Below are 16,743 nucleotides of genomic sequence, written 5' to 3'. Positions count from 1 at the left end.
CACTTGTGTACACACACAGAGGGGTGTGCGAGCAGCCTGCTGGCGGTAACAGACACAGCCTGGTATAAATAGCTCATGCTACCAATTCTGCCAGGGTAACCCTTTGTAATCCGTCACAGCGACAGCACGGATACATACCGCCGTACACTGGGGACCTGCGATGTGCCACTAATCACCAAGAGGATGGAGGGAAGGATAGATTATTTGTGAAATATAAAAGAAAATATATGGTTTCTAATTATTTTAAAAACAGAAATCTGAAAATTGTGTTGTGCATTCGTATTCAGCCCCCTGTAGACTGATACCCCTGAATAAAATCCTGAGTAACCAATTGCCCCCAGAAGTCACATAATTAGTAAAGTGAGTCCTCCTGGGTGTAACATAGTCTCAGTATAACTACCGCCATTCTGTGAAGGTCTCAGGCTTGTGTGAGAACATTAGGGATCAAACACAATCATGAAACCAAGGAGCTCACCAGACAGGTCAAGGATAAAGTTGTGGAGAAAAGTAAAGTTGGGTTAGGTTATGAAAAAAATAGCCAAAACTCTGAATATCTCGTGGAGCACTGATCAATCCATCAGCCAAAAATGGAAGGAGTATGGCACAACTGCAAACCTACCGAGACATGGCCGTCCACCCAAACTGACATACCAAGCAAGGAGAGAACTAATTAGTGAAACAGCCAAGAGGCCCACGGTCACTGTGGAGGAGCTGCAGAGATCCACGGCTCAGGTGGGAGAATCTGTCAACAGGACAAATATTAGTTATATACTCCACAAATCTGGTCTTTATGGAAGAGTGGCAAGAAGAAAGACATTTTTGAAAGCCAGCCATAAGAAGTCATGTTTGCAATTTGCAAAAAGCCACATAAAGCTATGTTCACATGTTGCGTGTTTGAAGCATTTTTTTTTTTTTAATGCAAAGTTCAAGCTGTCTCTTGTGCATGTTGATAAAGTTTAGTGCCCCCCCCCCCCAAAAAAAAAAAAGCTTGATTTTCCTTTCTTGGGTTTTTTGCACCAAAAAGGCAGCAAAAACTGATATCTGCGTTTTTTGTTGTTGCAATTTTGCATTTATCCATTGTTTCCTATAGGCGAAGAAATGCTGCAAATATGCTGAAAGAAGGGACATGCTGCAGCTTTAAAAAACGCAGCAGTTTTCCAAATCAGTCAGGAAAATAAAACCAAGATGTGCGCAGCTGAAAATTTGCATTAAAAAACACTGCAAAAATGCAACGTGTGAACATAGCCTTAGGGACACAGCGAGCATGTGGAAGAAGGGCTCTGGTCAGATGAGACCAAAGGAGAACTTTTTCTGTTGAATGCAAAATGTGAAATATTGTACATACAGGAGAGGAAAGGTTTAATCTCCCTTTACTTTGGGAGTGCAGACTGGTTTTTAGCTTTCTGTACTTATTACACTACAGCTTCGGACGTGAGACCACCATCATTTTATAGTCAATCATCTTGACTATCTCATACATAAATCTGACTTGCAGCTATTTAGCATATGATAAGTTATGCAGATTCTCGTCATGTCGCTGCATTGTTACTGTTTTACTCCTGGTGATGGAAACATCTTTTTTTTCCTGAATACTGCAAAATACAACCTGCTCTCACATTCCCTAAGAGCTCAGTGTATTATTAGGACGATTCCCAAGTGAAAGGTCACTGGTCCGAATCGAGGAGCCGCCATAATGAAGATTTCCCAAGAAAAGAGAAGCAGCATCATCCAGCTCATCAATAGCGGTCTATTAGCCAAGAAAATTCCCAAACCGCTTCATGCGAGCACCGTAACAGTTAGAAGAATACGACATGAAGTCCGTCCATCCAAAAGCCAAGAGGTGAACGTCCAGGCGAAATATCAGAGTCAACAAGTCCGCTCATCGCAAGGTCTATCAGTTCTGGGGCGACAAACTCGACAGTGGAGGAGGCTCGTATGCTCCATCATAGTGAGAGCACAGACGTCTATGGAAGCACCGTGCGACACACATTACACAAGTCTGGAATGGTGGCCTGACAAATGGTGAAGAAACCTCGACTTAAATATTGTCATAAGAAGCGTCAGCTCGAGTTTGCAAAAAAATACGAAACGTGGACAGTCGAAGTTGGAAATGGGGGATTTGGAGTGATGAGAGGAAAGTCAATAGACGGCTCTGATGGGTCTGGAAGAAACAAGGGAAAGGGTCTAAAGGATCGAGGAATCGAAGGAACTGTGAAGTTCGGTGGAGGAAGCCTGATGATATGGGGTTGTTTCACAGCCAAAGGCATTGGATACTGGACCAGGGTCAATGGTGGTCTCAGTGCTGCGCTGTATGCGAGTGTCCTACAAGAGTTGCTTCGTACATACAGTACAAAGGGTATGAGAAGGACGACACTGTTTCAACAGGACAACGACCAGAAGCATACGTCGAGATTGGCGAAAAAATGGATCAATGACAATGAAGTCGGTTGCTGGATTGTCCCCTCAGTCCCCGACCTCAACCCAATCCAACACTTGTGGGTAGAATTGTAGAAAAAGCCATATACAGACCCCAGTGAGGCGACCAGTGTGCACCAACATTGGGAACGTGTAGTAGATACCTGGGATCAGATTTCGGTCGAGACATGCTTGAATCTCATTAAGAGCTGCCCGGAAGGATTCAGGCCGTGCTGAAAGCCAAAGGTGGATTACAAAATACTAACAAAATAATCATTTTGTTTTTTTATGAGCCAAACAGTGACAATACAGGGGCATGACAACAAACCGCATAACTAATCATATGCTAAATAGCTGCAAGTTAAATATATGTGTCAGATATCTAAGATGATTGTCTATAAAATGATGGCAGCCTCACATTAGAAGCAGTGGTGGATGGTGAGATATGGGGCCTGAAAGTCAAAAGTTCACAATATTGTTACCCTTTTGCTCATCAGTGTGTATGAATCCATCAGTTCATACAGTGCTGCTTATTTCTTTTGTTTGTAGATAGATTTATAAGATGATAGATAATAGATAGATGATAGATAATAGATAGATAGATGATATAGATAGACAGATGATAGATAATCCATAGATAGATAATAGATAGATGATAGATAATCCATAGATAGATAGATAGATAGATGGATAATAGATATGTGGTAAGGGCCCAGATTGGGGGGTGGTCCACTGTTTACCGCGCACAGACGACACAGACACCAGACGAAGGCAGATTTTGGTTGCAACAGGTCCGAGTTTACTGGCCGTCCTCCTGACGACCGTAGCCATACACCGCAGCTCCTTTACAGCTCTCCGTATTCAGGCCCGGGTACCTTCACCTTCCTTCAGTTGTAGTGACGTTCCTCGCAGATCTTTCACTGGGGCTGCCCTAGGCCTATCTACCGCCAGCGCTTCACCAGTCCGAGGTCGTCGTCCAATCGGTACCCCCGGGGCCTCATCTGTCCTGCGGTTCTTTGTGTCAGGGCCACCCCCCTGACTGTCTCTTCCTATCAGTCCCCTGGTCGAGCTCTCCACCGTTGTCAGTCCTCCGTACTGATTCTTCTCCTCCTGAGCTCCTCTCGGGACTAGCCTAGCCTGGAACCCTGTCCTGTCCTATTTATCCCCTTCCTCGGGAATTTCCCTCCTGGGTTCCTATCTCCCCGCCCCCGTGACTAAGCGGTTTCGTAGCCCTAAGCTGCTGTCAAGTCCTGAACTATGCCCCCCCTGCCATCTTGTGGTCAAATCTAGGTATTGCACTCCTTTTCCATCTTCCCCAGCTGTTTCCCTTCTGCCATTGCCAATATCCGTCTATAGTGCACAAACCATCCCTCCTTCCTTCAGTCAAGTCTGTCCGTCAAGTCACCTTCCCCACAGATAGAGGATAGATAATGAATGGATGGATAGATTTGATTATCTAGACCTCATTGCTTGAAAATAGTTTCTATATTCTGTTTGTAAACAAGTCTTCTGTTCCTATCGATTCCGCGCTTCCATTATGACGGGACATTCGGACGTCCGCTCTGACTGAATGCTGAAAAGCTGCGGCTGATCAGTAGCCACTGATTGACTGCAGCGGTCACATGGCGTAACAATGACTTGCAATAGACTTCTCAGAAACTAAGAATAAAAGCACAGCAGCAAAGTCGGGATTTGTAAATGTTCTGTGAAAGAAACAAAAAAATAAGGTTAATGTCAGGAAGTGGTTAACTTAACAGATGATATTACAAAGCAGGAGAGTGTCGAAACTTTTGACCGAGATTTATCTGCTCTTTTTTGGGTGATACATTTTAATTTAACAAAAGCGCCTTTAATTTCACGTGAGTCCGATCCTATAGATTAGATTATGTAAATGACTGCAGCGATCAGTTGTGATTTGTGGTGGAACCTTGCTGCAAGTGATCAATATCTATACAGTGACACCACTGGGCAAATAAGGTATTACACCTTGCCCAATGAAATGTATGGACATGCCAGGTCCTCCAGAGAGAAGGAGAATTGCTCCAGGAAGCAATTTTTCAGTGGCTAATTAATGGTGACAAGAACTGAGCATTATCTGCCTTTTTTTAAAGAAGAACTATCCCCAACTTAATATGGCTTCACTAAACCAGCAATCCATTGTAAAAGTTTGGTTTTCAACCGACCTCTCTATAAAGTGAATAGAGACAGCTATAGTGATTACAGGGGTTGTTGTTATACCCGGATGCTATGGGGGCGCAAAATATCTCTGAATAGACCAGCAATAGTTGGGGGCCCTGTTGGAGATTTTACATTGTGGACCACAACTTCAAGGTACCCCACTGGAGGTGAAGGGTTAACAGTACTGGTGATTTTAGGCTCCTGGCACCAGAGGGAGTTACTAGGATGATGCACTTTCCATTGATAATGTGAATTATTAATCAGTTTATCTTTGTGCTTTTATTTTCCATGATGAGAAAATCAATTCATATTCATTTAGTGCTTATTGCCATAATGTAGACAGATTAATCAACTTGTACCTGTTTATTACTTGTTGCCATTTTTAATACGGATTACCATAGTAAAAAGGTACACCGATGTATAAAAGGTCCCACCTCTAGTTTAGAGGGGTTCCCCACCTTTGGGCACATAAAGTATGTATATATTTACTTAAATGCATGCATGAAAAAATGTTCAGTTTGCTTTCTATCCTCTGTGCTGCACTGTCTATTGCTGGCTGCAGAATGAGTTAACTGAGATTATATCAGTGAGCTGTTTCTGACACTGAATTTGAAACTTATCTGACTTTTTCGAGCTCCTCTCAGCTGATTTATCGCTACAGACCTCATCAAAGTTGAATGTGCAAGGAAACAAATGACCTGTAAAAGCCAAACAAGACAACAATTTTTATTAAAATTTTATAAGTAAAAAAAAACCAAAAAACTGTGCATGGTGCCACACTAAAGTTTTTGGAAAAAGTTTCCAAAAACTTGGATTAAGCTTTCTGTAACAAGCAAAGAAGAAAAACAATCTGGCTAGGGCTTGCTTAATGGAAATGAGAGGTTAAAACATTTTTTTTTGGTACTTGGCTCCTCCCATAGTATTGAAGCCACACCCACAAATCACAACTGTATGCATAATAGTGCTCATATAATTCCACCATAAAGAGTCCATATATTTTCAACCTTAGGCACACAGCGAAATTAGAACACAGATATGCAGTATACAGCAGACTATACATGTATCACTTGTCTGTAGCAGGACATTACATTGTATGGACATCATATCCTTGCGACCCCCTCCACCAGAATTCTAAAGAAAAATCCATTGCATATCTGTCTCATGTCAGCTACCCTTAAAAAATGGAAAGTGAGGGCTTAGAGCCCATACTAATGGTGCAACTGAAGCAAGTTTTATGGGTGGAGTTATAAAAGTGGGGTTCATGTCAGGACTGAAGACACTGGTCACAGCTGTCGGCTACAAGGAAGGTCCCTGAGCTAGTACCTACCACCATTGTAGACAGAGCTTGAGGGCTATGGTTGCCATCTTTCCAGGCCTCATAAAAAAACATAGGGGCTTCCTCATGGGCGGTGCTATTGCCAGAGCAGATGCTAATTGGACCACAGTTAGTTAGATTGTTCCTTGGATGATGTTACCATGTTCTCCTTTGGGCAGGACTGAAGACATTGGGCACAGCTGTCAACTACAAGGAAGGCCCCTGAGCTAGTACCTGACACCATTATGGATGGAATACGAGGCCTATGGTTGCCATCTTTCCAGGCCTCAGAGGAACCATAGGTGCTTCCTCATGGGCGGTACTATTGCGAGAGCAGCTGCTAATTGGACTACAGTCAATCAGATTGTTCCTTGGATGATGCTACTGTAACAACCCTGCCGGCATCACTGCATGGCCTCCCATCCCCCACCTGCCTTACACACCAACTTACTCACTACTCCGGGCCATGCGGTAAGTTCTGTCTTCTGCCGGCTCCATACTGGGTGCCTCTTGCCTGCTCTCTGCATGCTTCCTGGCTGTGTGCATAGGAGAACGGCACTCTCTGGCTCTTATTGGGTCAGTGTGCACCTTCCTAAGGTGCCCCCTGCCAATTGTCAAGAAGCTTCAAGTACTTAAGGCAGCTCCACCCATTGGCGACTGCCTGAGAAACTATTTCCCTCAGTCAGTGTCTTGCTGCTGAGCTGCCAGGTCCTGTCCTGTTTTCTGCCTTCTCTGGCGGCTTAATACCCAGACCTGTTACTGTACTTTCATACCTTGGTCTTTACCAGTGTTTCTTGCTTAGTCCGCCACCCTGAGGGCAGAATACCCAGGCCTGCGTCCTTAATTCTTGTGCCTGTTCCTGTACCTGACCTTATCTTTACTCTGTCCTATTTCTGTGTCCATTGTATCCTTGTCTGTAGCCTTTCCCTGCTGTGTCTTTCCTTGTGTCCTCTCCGTCTGCCCTGCTCTCGTTCCTTGTTCCTGCGGTTCTGCCTTTGCTCCGCACGCCAGAGGTTCTGCCTTTGCTCCGCACGCCAGAGGTTCTGCCTATGCTCCGCATGCCAGAGGTTCTGCCTATGCTCCGCACGCCAGAGGTTCTGCCTATGCTCCGCACGCCAGAGGTTCTGCCTATGCTCCGCACTCCTTGCGGTTCAGCTTGCTGCACTGCATACAGCGACTCTGTTCTGCTCTCCACTCCCTTGTGGTTGTTCTCCGCTCTCGTTCCGCTTCCTGCGGTTCTTTATCTGTCCCTGCTCCTCCAGTCCGAACAGGGCCCTAGCTGTTCCCACAGACTACTCTTACCTGTTCCCATATATCTCTCTTTCCAGTTTGTGTCTCTGTCCTTCCTGAACCAGCCCCAGCTTCTCCAGTCTGAACAGGTCCCTAACTGTTCCCTTGTTCCATTCTTACCTGCCCGTGTTCATGTCTTCCTAGTCAGTTCCTGTCCCTTCTGTCTCAGCCGTGTCCTATCTGCCAGTGTCTCAGCCGTGCCCGCCTGTCTGCCAGTGTCTCAGCCATGCCCGCCTGTCTGCCAAGAGTACCTGCCGTGCCCGCCATAATACCAGTCGTGCCTGACGACTCTCGCCCGCACCTGTCATAGTGTTCTGGTTCCAGTGGGATCAGCAGCCACAGCCAGACACCACCCTGGAGTGGCACCTGGCAGCTGCCTGCCGCACAAGCCTGACCTCACCATCAGAGGCTCCAGTGAACACCAAGGTAGCTGCTTAGTTACGCCCCTTCCAGGGTAGTCTGGTTTGTGGCACATTGAGGCCACACTCCCCACGTTCACGCCAACCAGTCACGGCGCGAGCGTAACAACTACCATGTTCTCCTTTGTGCAGAAACGAGCTATACTTCACTACTTTCCATGCCTTAGCAACGTTTCCTCAATCTTTCTCAATTTTTTTCGCCATGTGGAGGTTTTTGGAAGTGTACCTTCTCAAATAATAATTATTGGGATACCATGTGAATATTAGTGACACCATATCACCCTACAGAGGGCATGGAAACCTGTCTTTATATGTCACACATGTTCTGAAGAAGCTGCTGCATGAAGGACATTATACAGCAATACTGTGCTATGTAGCTGGGAATCCAGCACTGGCATGAGATAAAACACTAGATAGCTGTATGATCTGTCTTTCTCTGCTTGTTCTCTCACTGTGCCCCACATTCTCTCTCTAGCCTGCAATAGGCAGCTGTAATCTGATACCTCAGTGAATGGCCCATTTGTATTATCTTGAACAAGATTAATTTTAACAGTTTTTCACAGTGAATGATGAGTTCAGGAGGAAGGGGGGGAGGGACTCATAAGTGGAAGAGGAAACATTATATGCTATATAAAGAACACTATGACACGGCAGTAACTCTTAGGGTGAGTGCACACGCTGCGGATTTTACCGCACGGATTTGCAGGTAAAACCGCAGGTAAAGTGACCTGCGGTTTTCCCCTGCGGATTGACACCTGGATAATGGAACAGGTGGCAAACCGCTGCGGAATCTTCAGAAAGAATTGACATGCTGCGGATTTAAAACAGCGGAAAATTCCGCAGCATGTGCACTGCGGATTTGAAATCCCATTGGCTAACATTGTACTGTACAATGTCTACGGATCCGCAGCGTGTGCACACACCCTTATGCATTCCTACCGATGTGCTACTTATTGCGTTCGCCACTCTGCCCGGCTACTGCACAGAGTCCATGCAGCACTTCCAACTCTACTGCATATCCCTGATGTCTCCACATAGTTATTGGGTGGTGCAGCCAAATTCTGCAGGAATTTAGCACTGCTGTGTCCTGCAGGGTTTTGATTCCCTAGCCAATCACCATCCACCAGGTGCTATATTAGGCAGCGCTGCCCTGCACACTTTTGCCTGCGCTTAGGTTCCAGTTTGCATCTAGTTCCTATCAAGGTGTTCTGTTGTTTATGCCTCCTGTTACTGACCCTGCTTGTCTTCTCGTCCTGTCTGTCCTCCCCACTCCTGACCTTGGCTTTGTAATCTGAACATTTGCTGCCTGCCCCGACCCCAGACTGACTATGCTTCTGTCTCGCCCCTCGGTAACTCACATACCTGCTCTGACTTGTGGGTCAGCTGCTGCAGGCGCGGACACTGCCCTGGAGTGGCACCTGGTGGCTATCCTGAGGCCTAAGCCTATCCACACCATCAGAGGCGCTAGTGAAGACCAGGTAGCCACTTATTCAGGCCCCTCCAGGGTAAGTCCGGCCCGTGTCGCAGTGGGTCTACACCCACCAGTGTTAAATACTATAAGCCCCAATATGGCCCGACAATTTGCTATAATCAGTATACAATTCTATTATCTTCTATACATAAAACACTAAAACTCCCAACATGATATCAAATATTACAATCTGATTAAGTGGTATACAGAGAAGACTAAGCCTTCAACATTACTTGACCACTATCCTATAAATTCAAAATTGCACCTTCCAACATTATCGGATGCGGTTAATTGACTAATTTGAAACTTGAAGACCCCAATGCAAAATTTCTAAGGGGGTCCCCAGTCATCACAAGTCTTTAATAAAACCTTTAGGACCCCTTTCGGTTTCAGGACCACTGCAACCACTAAAGTTACGCCCCTGGACACCGACATAATGCAACCCTACCATAATGCGTATAGTACAACACCACTACAACCCCCAAGATAACACGGGGAGACATAACCACTGTACCGACCAATCAGATTACAGCTTTCATTTCTGAGACGCCCTTTTTGAAATGAGAACTGCAACTCCATTGGCTGCTAGAGCTAACTTCTCCATGTTGTTTTCATATATCCAACCCCTTCCCGTTTGTTATATTTTTTATGACGGACGTCCATAATCACCAGCCACATGTCCAAGATAAATCTTTTGTGCCAATACTGTAGATATGAGATCATTTACACTGATCGACTGCCGTGTATGTGGTAGACATTAATGTAATAAAATGCAATCCAATCCATTAGCAGGAAGCTGGCGGGAGGATGATGGGAGACTTAGAGGTCAGACCTCCTCCCCTCCTCTGTGTACAAGGATATGTTCGGCTATATATAGGCCATGAAGGACTGAGGAGTCACGAGATAATCAATACTGTCTGCGAGTAACTCTGCTGTCCCACCAGAGACTGCTCATGGCTGCCGGTCCGGCCCAAGCACCTGATTGCCTGACTGTGACGCTCCTCCAGATCCAATGATTCTATAGAAAGGCGAATGTTTGATATAAAAATCCAGTCAGGCCTCTTTGCAATGGCGGCATTGCCCATAGCAACCACCTGTAATCTGACATGTTGCTATGGTAGAAAGGCCTAGTTCTACGTTTATGGCAAAGCTAGGTGACAACCAACAAGATGCCTATTATTTTTTAGTCAGGAAAGGAGGGTAACCATGCTTTCTTACACCTCTGAATGGCATTCGTGCCAACTCTACAAAAAGATGGAGACTTTGCAAGGCAAGTCGCTCAGGCACCTCACAAATTTCCTGTTTGGCATTATTCTGCAATGTTTCCGTAACTGCGACACCAAAACCTGCTGTCCTGAAAGGGCTAAAAATTGTACGCGTGACCAACGCTTCATATAACCGAGGGGACACAGGGTCTCTATTTTGGCGATCAATGTTACAATCATTGAGATCCAAAATGGAGGCTCACAGCTCCTGGTTAATCAGCGTGTTAATCGCGTATATGCCTAACCAATCCTTTCAATTTCTTGTGAACAAATAACCAAGACTTATTTTTAACCCCTTTTTCAGGTCATGCCCCTTCTATAACCATGCTTGCAACCCCGAAAGTGGTTTTTAAAGGAAACTGTGGGGCGTACTGCTTTGCAGGAAATTTGTGAGACATCCAAGTGACTTGACCATTCAGCAGCCTAAGAAAGCTTGTCCGAAAAGTTGGTTGTCGCTAAGCTTTACTTGAAACAGATATAAATGAGACTTATGTGGTTGCTATGGGCAACGCCTTCATTTGGTTTCTACGTTACAAAGAGGCCTAGCAGCTGTCACCAGCCATCCATTCTGGCGATTGTGAGGCTGACTGAATAAGGCCTTCGATAGGTGAAAAAGAGATTGATGGTTGGGGATTTCACCGCTGAGACGTCACCTCCAGAACTTCCCCAAAACAGCGCCATTTTTGACTGCAGGCTGCTTTCTTATTGCAGCAAATTTTTAAAGTTAAAAAAAACAGTAATATCTGGCAGAACCCATGGACAAGAGAGGAGCTGTCTCTTAAAAAAAAATACATGTTATATCTCTCACTTATATATCTCACTTTTTCCTGGTAGGACCACCCTGGGTCTGCAATTTGATAGTCGGTATATGCGCAAGGTCTTCACAGGTAAGCAGAGCCCGTTATGTACCCAAAGTAAAACTGACACCTAATGTGACAGGTTCCTACAAGTCGAGAGGAAGCATTCGGAGATACTCCTTAGGGTGAGAACTTGCCGCTTGCACAGTGGCAGCGCGTGGCACTCTTGTAATAAGCAGATATAGAAGTGTAAGTGCCCAGTAATGTGGGCAAGACACACATATTACCGCACTGACGGAGACGTCACAAACAAACAATGATATACTCGATATTATTTGTTTCCCCCCTTGCAGGAAGCTTCTGTGCGAGTGCAAATCATGGAGGGAGAACGGTGCAAGAGCAAGATGTGACATGACAGTCCCCCCAGGACACAGCAAGAATGTCACATATCTGAAGTAGTACAGCTGAAACCTCTCCTGTAGTTACAGAAATCAGCCAGAGCCCTGCACTGATTAAACACAGAACGGACAAAGGTCAGATCGCAGGTCCTAATACATGGGTGTCTAAAAACACATCCTCCTGACACACAGGGATTAGGACGCGGCCCCGTCCTCCTCCTAATACACAGGGATCAGGACATGGCCCCGTCCTCCTCCTAATACAGTCATCAGGACACGGCCCCATCCTCCTCCTAATACACAGCCATCAGGACACGGCCCCATCCTCCTCCCAATACACAGCCATCAGGACACGGCCCCGTCCTCCTCCTAATACACACAGTCATCAGGACACAGCCCCGTCCTCCTCCTAACACGCAGTCATCAGGACACAGCCCCGTCCTCCTCCTAACACGCAGCCATCAGGACACGGCCCCATCCTCCTCCTAACACTCAGCCATCAGGACACTGCCCCGTCCTCCTCCTAATACACAGCCATCAGGAAACGGCTCCGTCCTCCTCCTAATACACAGCCATCAGGACACGGCCCCGTCCTCCTCCTAATACACAGCCATCAGGGCACGGCCCCGTCCTCCTCCTAATGCACAGCCATCAGGGCACGGCCCCGTCCTCCTCCTAATGCACAGCCATCAGGACACGGCCCCGTCCTCCTCCTAATGCACAGTCATCAGGGCACGGCCCCGTCCTCCTCCTAATGCACAGCCATCAGGGCACGGCCCCGTCCTCCTCCTAATACACAGCCATCAGGGCACGGCCCCGTCCTCCTCCTAATGCACAGCCATCAGGGCACGGCCCCGTCCTCCTCCTAATGCACAGCCATCAGGACACGGCCCCGTCCTCCTCCTAATACACAGCCATCAGGACACGGCCCCGTCCTCCTCCTAATACACAGCCATCAGGACACGGCCCCGTCCTCCTCCTAATACACAGCCATCAGGACACGGCCCCGTCCTCCTCCTAATACACAGCCATCAGGACACGGCCCCGTCCTCCTCCTAATACACAGCCATCAGGACAGGGCCCCGTCCTCCTCCTAATACACAGCCATCAGGACAGGGCCCCGTCCTCCTCCTAATACACAGCCATCAGGACACGGCCCCGTCCTCCTCCTAATACACAGCCATCAGGACACGGCCCCGTCCTCCTCCTAATACACAGCCATCAGGACACGGCCCCGTCCTCCTCCTAATACACAGCCATCAGGACACGGCCCCGTCCTCCTCCTAATACACAGCCATCAGGACACGGCCCCGTCCTCCTCCTAATACACAGCCATCAAGACACGGCCCCGTCCTCCTCCTAATACACAGACATCAAGACACGGCCCCGTCCTCCTCCTAATACACAGCCATCAGGACATGGCCACGTTTTACGACTGCTCCCATTCTATCAGACAACTCTAACATAACTGTCTATGAAAAAAAAACTGTCAAGTCCCCAATTGCGATGCATCCGTTCCTCAACCAACATGGCGGCTAAAAGCGCACAACTACACGTCACGTGACAGGGCCATTTCAGTTCCGAACTTTCTCTGTCTCTGCTGCCATTGGTCGGCTCCAGCAGCTAAGATGAGACATTCCCCTACCAACATGGCCGCGGGTCTCTTCCCTTACTCTGATTGGACGCCCCGTGTGATGATCCCGCCTCTCTTTCGTCTCAACGTTATCTCATTGGCTCCGGTCCCGGGCCGGCCAGGATGACTTCCGGCCAAGCGGAAGGAGTGTAAGGCTCTGTCAATTAAACGGGGAGACGACAGAGGAGAACCGTAGAGGCACAAGTCACCCGCCCCCCAATCCCAGGACAGGAAGCGGAATACAAGCTCGATAAAGACCCCCTTGGGAGTGGTGAAGACTGACCTCTGACCCCCCATATAGTCATTGCTAACTGGGTGTGGCCCCTAACACTGACAGGGGCCACATGTGCTCTATATCAGGCTCCCAGTCACCATATTGGTTATTAACTGTAATTTTATGTCTCCACCATTCATCTCTGCCCCTGTAATTACAGAGCTGGAGCTGTGTGCTCCCCCCAGAGGTGCCACAATGGGCTGCTCCTTATAACTTGTTGCCCCCTTCGGGGTAAACCAAGGGCTCACCCTGTGGGGGTGTTTGTAGCGTTTTAGATTTTATAGTGTGTCTGCTGTAATGATGTGTTAGGCTGGCACCACAGACGTTTGGTGGAGGGCGCTGCGCTGCCAGCTCATTACCGTGCCATTTTAAACCCAGTGTGGGGGAGCTCTGGGTCACGTCTAGTCTTAGGGGTGACATGTGCCCGGAAAAAGGCGGTGACACGAAGAGAAGAGCGTGAGAACTAATCCCAGGATGGTGAGTGTCTGGGCATGGGTGATAACCAGCCCCAGGGGGCATTGCTATGAGGGTGCTTGTGTGGCATTGGGGACCCTACTATATCTTTTTGCTTGCAGCTCAGGACATCCAAGCTGCACCTCTGCCCCTTCCCCAATATTCATTGTTGGTGCCTATAAGGGCGATTTGGGGGCAAGGAACTTTTGTAAAATTGACTCTTGCTTTAAGTTAGGTCCTGAGGGTTCTTGTCCGCTTACTGTTACCTCGTCTGGGACCCAGGAGCGATGAAATCCATGCACTGGTACATGTGATCGTTGCAGCCAATCACTGACTGCAGTGGTCACGTATCGTGTGTGCATTATAGCCAAAGCCTGTAATTAGCGCTATAGTGATGCGGATGTACAGTGCGAACAGCAGGAGATGAAATAGTTATGTTTTTTTATTATTATTTAAAGGGGTTTTCCCCTTCCAAAAATATATGCAAAAACCCAAGAAAAAAACAAATTGAGCTTTTCTTCTCTCCCTGCGTTGAGTTTGCGACTCTGTCCCAGTCTTTTTTGTGATCGGCTGCAGCGGTAATGTCACATCAACAGCGCTACGGACAGTAACTGAGCTCAGCTGGTGTAGACAGCACAAATTGCTGAGCTCAGTGATTGGCTGAAGCCGGATAACAGAGACCTGGGGAGGGTGAGTAAAGCTCAGTTTTTGTTCTTATACTTGTTGCTGAGGTTGGGGGCAAAAGTTTTTTTTTTTTTTTTTTTACTTTAATGCTAACAACCCCTTCAATACAATGATCTGTTGCATTTTTCGTAATCTTTTGCCTCTGCAGCCGTTTTTATCTTTATATTTGCAAAGTTCTTGCATCAATGCATCATTGTTGCAGTATAACATGAGAATGGAGGTCCCTTTCTTAATGCTCCGCCTGTGGCTGAACTTCCACTGTCAAGTGCCACTGTCGGAGATTGACAGCAGTATCGAAATGGTTTACAGCAGCGATCGGAGATCAGTTCTAGTTGCTGCTGTTAGACGCAGGTGCTGGCTATATTCCATACCACATGCGGAGAAATCTACACTCCTGAGCCCCCTCCATCCACTCTGACCCCCAAAATTGACATGCATGGAAATTTGTGATAAGGGGTTATTGCGAGGTAAGTCCTAAATTTAAAGGGGTAAACAACATTTACTGCCTATCAACAGGAGAGATGATAAATGTATGATTTCTATAGGGTTTGACTGCTCAGACCGTGCATGTCAGGGGGTCCCAAAATCCCCCGTGTGGATGGATCAGTAGTGAGCATGTGCAAGCAGTGCCCCATTCAATGTCTAAAACAGCGGATGTTGCACATGCACACGGCAGATTTTGGGTCTCTAGTTTTTGGGATTGGTAGCCCTCTATGATCATACGATTAACTATGGTATATGATCTAATTTGATAAGATTGGAGAACCCCTTTTAAGAAGCTGAACTGCTCAGATCATCATAGTGAGAGTTATAGTTTTGGAGCAGCTATATTTATATTACTGCTAGTCCCACCGTCTGACTTTACAATCTCTTTCTGTTCCCAGGCGTCCGAGGAGGCCTCACTCCGGGCCTTGGAGAGTCTTATGAGCGAGTTCTTTCACACCAGCACATCCAATGATCGAAAAAGAGAGATCGGTGAGACCACCACTAATGACATTTAGCACGGGAGGGGGGTGTTTTTAGGTGACCTTGGTTGATGCTGCTTCTATTGGATAACCTGAGGGGTGCAGCCAGGACCTATCCTCTTCTTGTGCCCCTTGGGATAAAGGAACCTGATAATAGAGGGCTTGGGAGAGAATGAAGAGCTGCTGTATAAAGATTTCACATGACCATGTATTACACAGTCGCCTTTTACTATGACATCATAAATTAAAGTGATCACTGATGTATAGAGAAGAGCCAGAAGATTCGGTCCATCCCCTTTTGGACTTCACTTTTGTGACCAGTATTTCTTGGGGGGCCTCTAGCGGTTGCATTACTAAAATCTGAATGGACCTTAAATCTGAACTAAGAACCGTAAGTCTCTTCGCTCATCTGTCTACCCCTTTAAATTAGAGAATACAAGGCTGCCGTTGCATGGGCGGCCGAGCGCTCAGCTGATAATTGCAGCGTACATTCGACTTAGGGTCTCGTTACACATTGCGACCCCCGACAACGATACGACCTGGAAAGGATCACTGGTGTGTCGCTATAAGCTGTCAAACAGGTAGATCTACTCAACGACGCAGCAACGATTCGGCGGTCGTTGGGACCTTGTCCACACAGCATCTATTCTGACGACTCAGACCTCTATAGGCGTGCTTCAACGTTGCTTTTTCCTCACCCCTCTGCTCCGACTGGTGGCCACTACTACGCTATCACTACGCGGTTTGCTTCAGCGTCCCTGTCTGAGTCGCTAGTGCGCTCTTTATTCGTGGATCCACAGTCACTGACACCGGGACACGTGATTATTATAACTGTACATGTTAAATGTTATGATTACATATAATTGATAACTGACCTATAAAAGGAAACCCTACAAAGATCCTAATTTAAGACCACCAATCGGAGCTGAGGGGGCGCTGAAAAGACCAAGCAAAATCACGCCTGCGTCCCTAAGTTCTGAGTCGCCAGCGAGGTCGCTCGTCGTTGTTATGGGGTCAAACACAGCGATGCATGCCGGCCAGTGGGACACCAACGATCAAAAAATGGCCAGGACATTTGAACACGATCAGTGATATCGCAGCGGTGGGGGTCGCCACTGTCACACGTAGCGAGATCGCTGGCGCGTCACAAAACCTGTGACGTTTCAGCGATCCCGCTAACGATCTC

At 47.1% G+C, this 16,743-nt stretch overlaps 1 protein-coding gene across 2 annotated transcripts in view; it reads left to right on the top strand.

The window, feature by feature from the left end:
- The first annotated feature begins 13,298 nt into the window (after positions 1-13,298).
- The window catches only part of XPO6 (exportin 6), a 54,008-nt gene continuing 50,563 nt past the window's right edge, over positions 13,299-16,743 (top strand). For both annotated transcript variants that reach the window (XM_073553491.1, XM_073553490.1), the window contains exons 1-2: positions 13,299-13,932; positions 15,477-15,567. In XM_073553491.1, the coding sequence (XP_073409592.1) occupies positions 13,930-13,932; positions 15,477-15,567 (94 nt within the window). In that variant the 5' untranslated portion in view covers positions 13,299-13,929. The remainder of the gene's footprint in view (positions 13,933-15,476; positions 15,568-16,743) is intronic.

Source organism: Dendrobates tinctorius, unplaced genomic scaffold, assembly GCF_039654945.1.
Source record: "Dendrobates tinctorius isolate UK_male_01 unplaced genomic scaffold, ASM3965494v1 ptg000202l, whole genome shotgun sequence".
Taxonomy (NCBI): domain Eukaryota; kingdom Metazoa; phylum Chordata; class Amphibia; order Anura; family Dendrobatidae; genus Dendrobates; species Dendrobates tinctorius.
The sequence above is the reverse complement of the archived record's forward strand: the minus strand, read 5'-3'. Positions and strand labels throughout refer to the sequence as shown.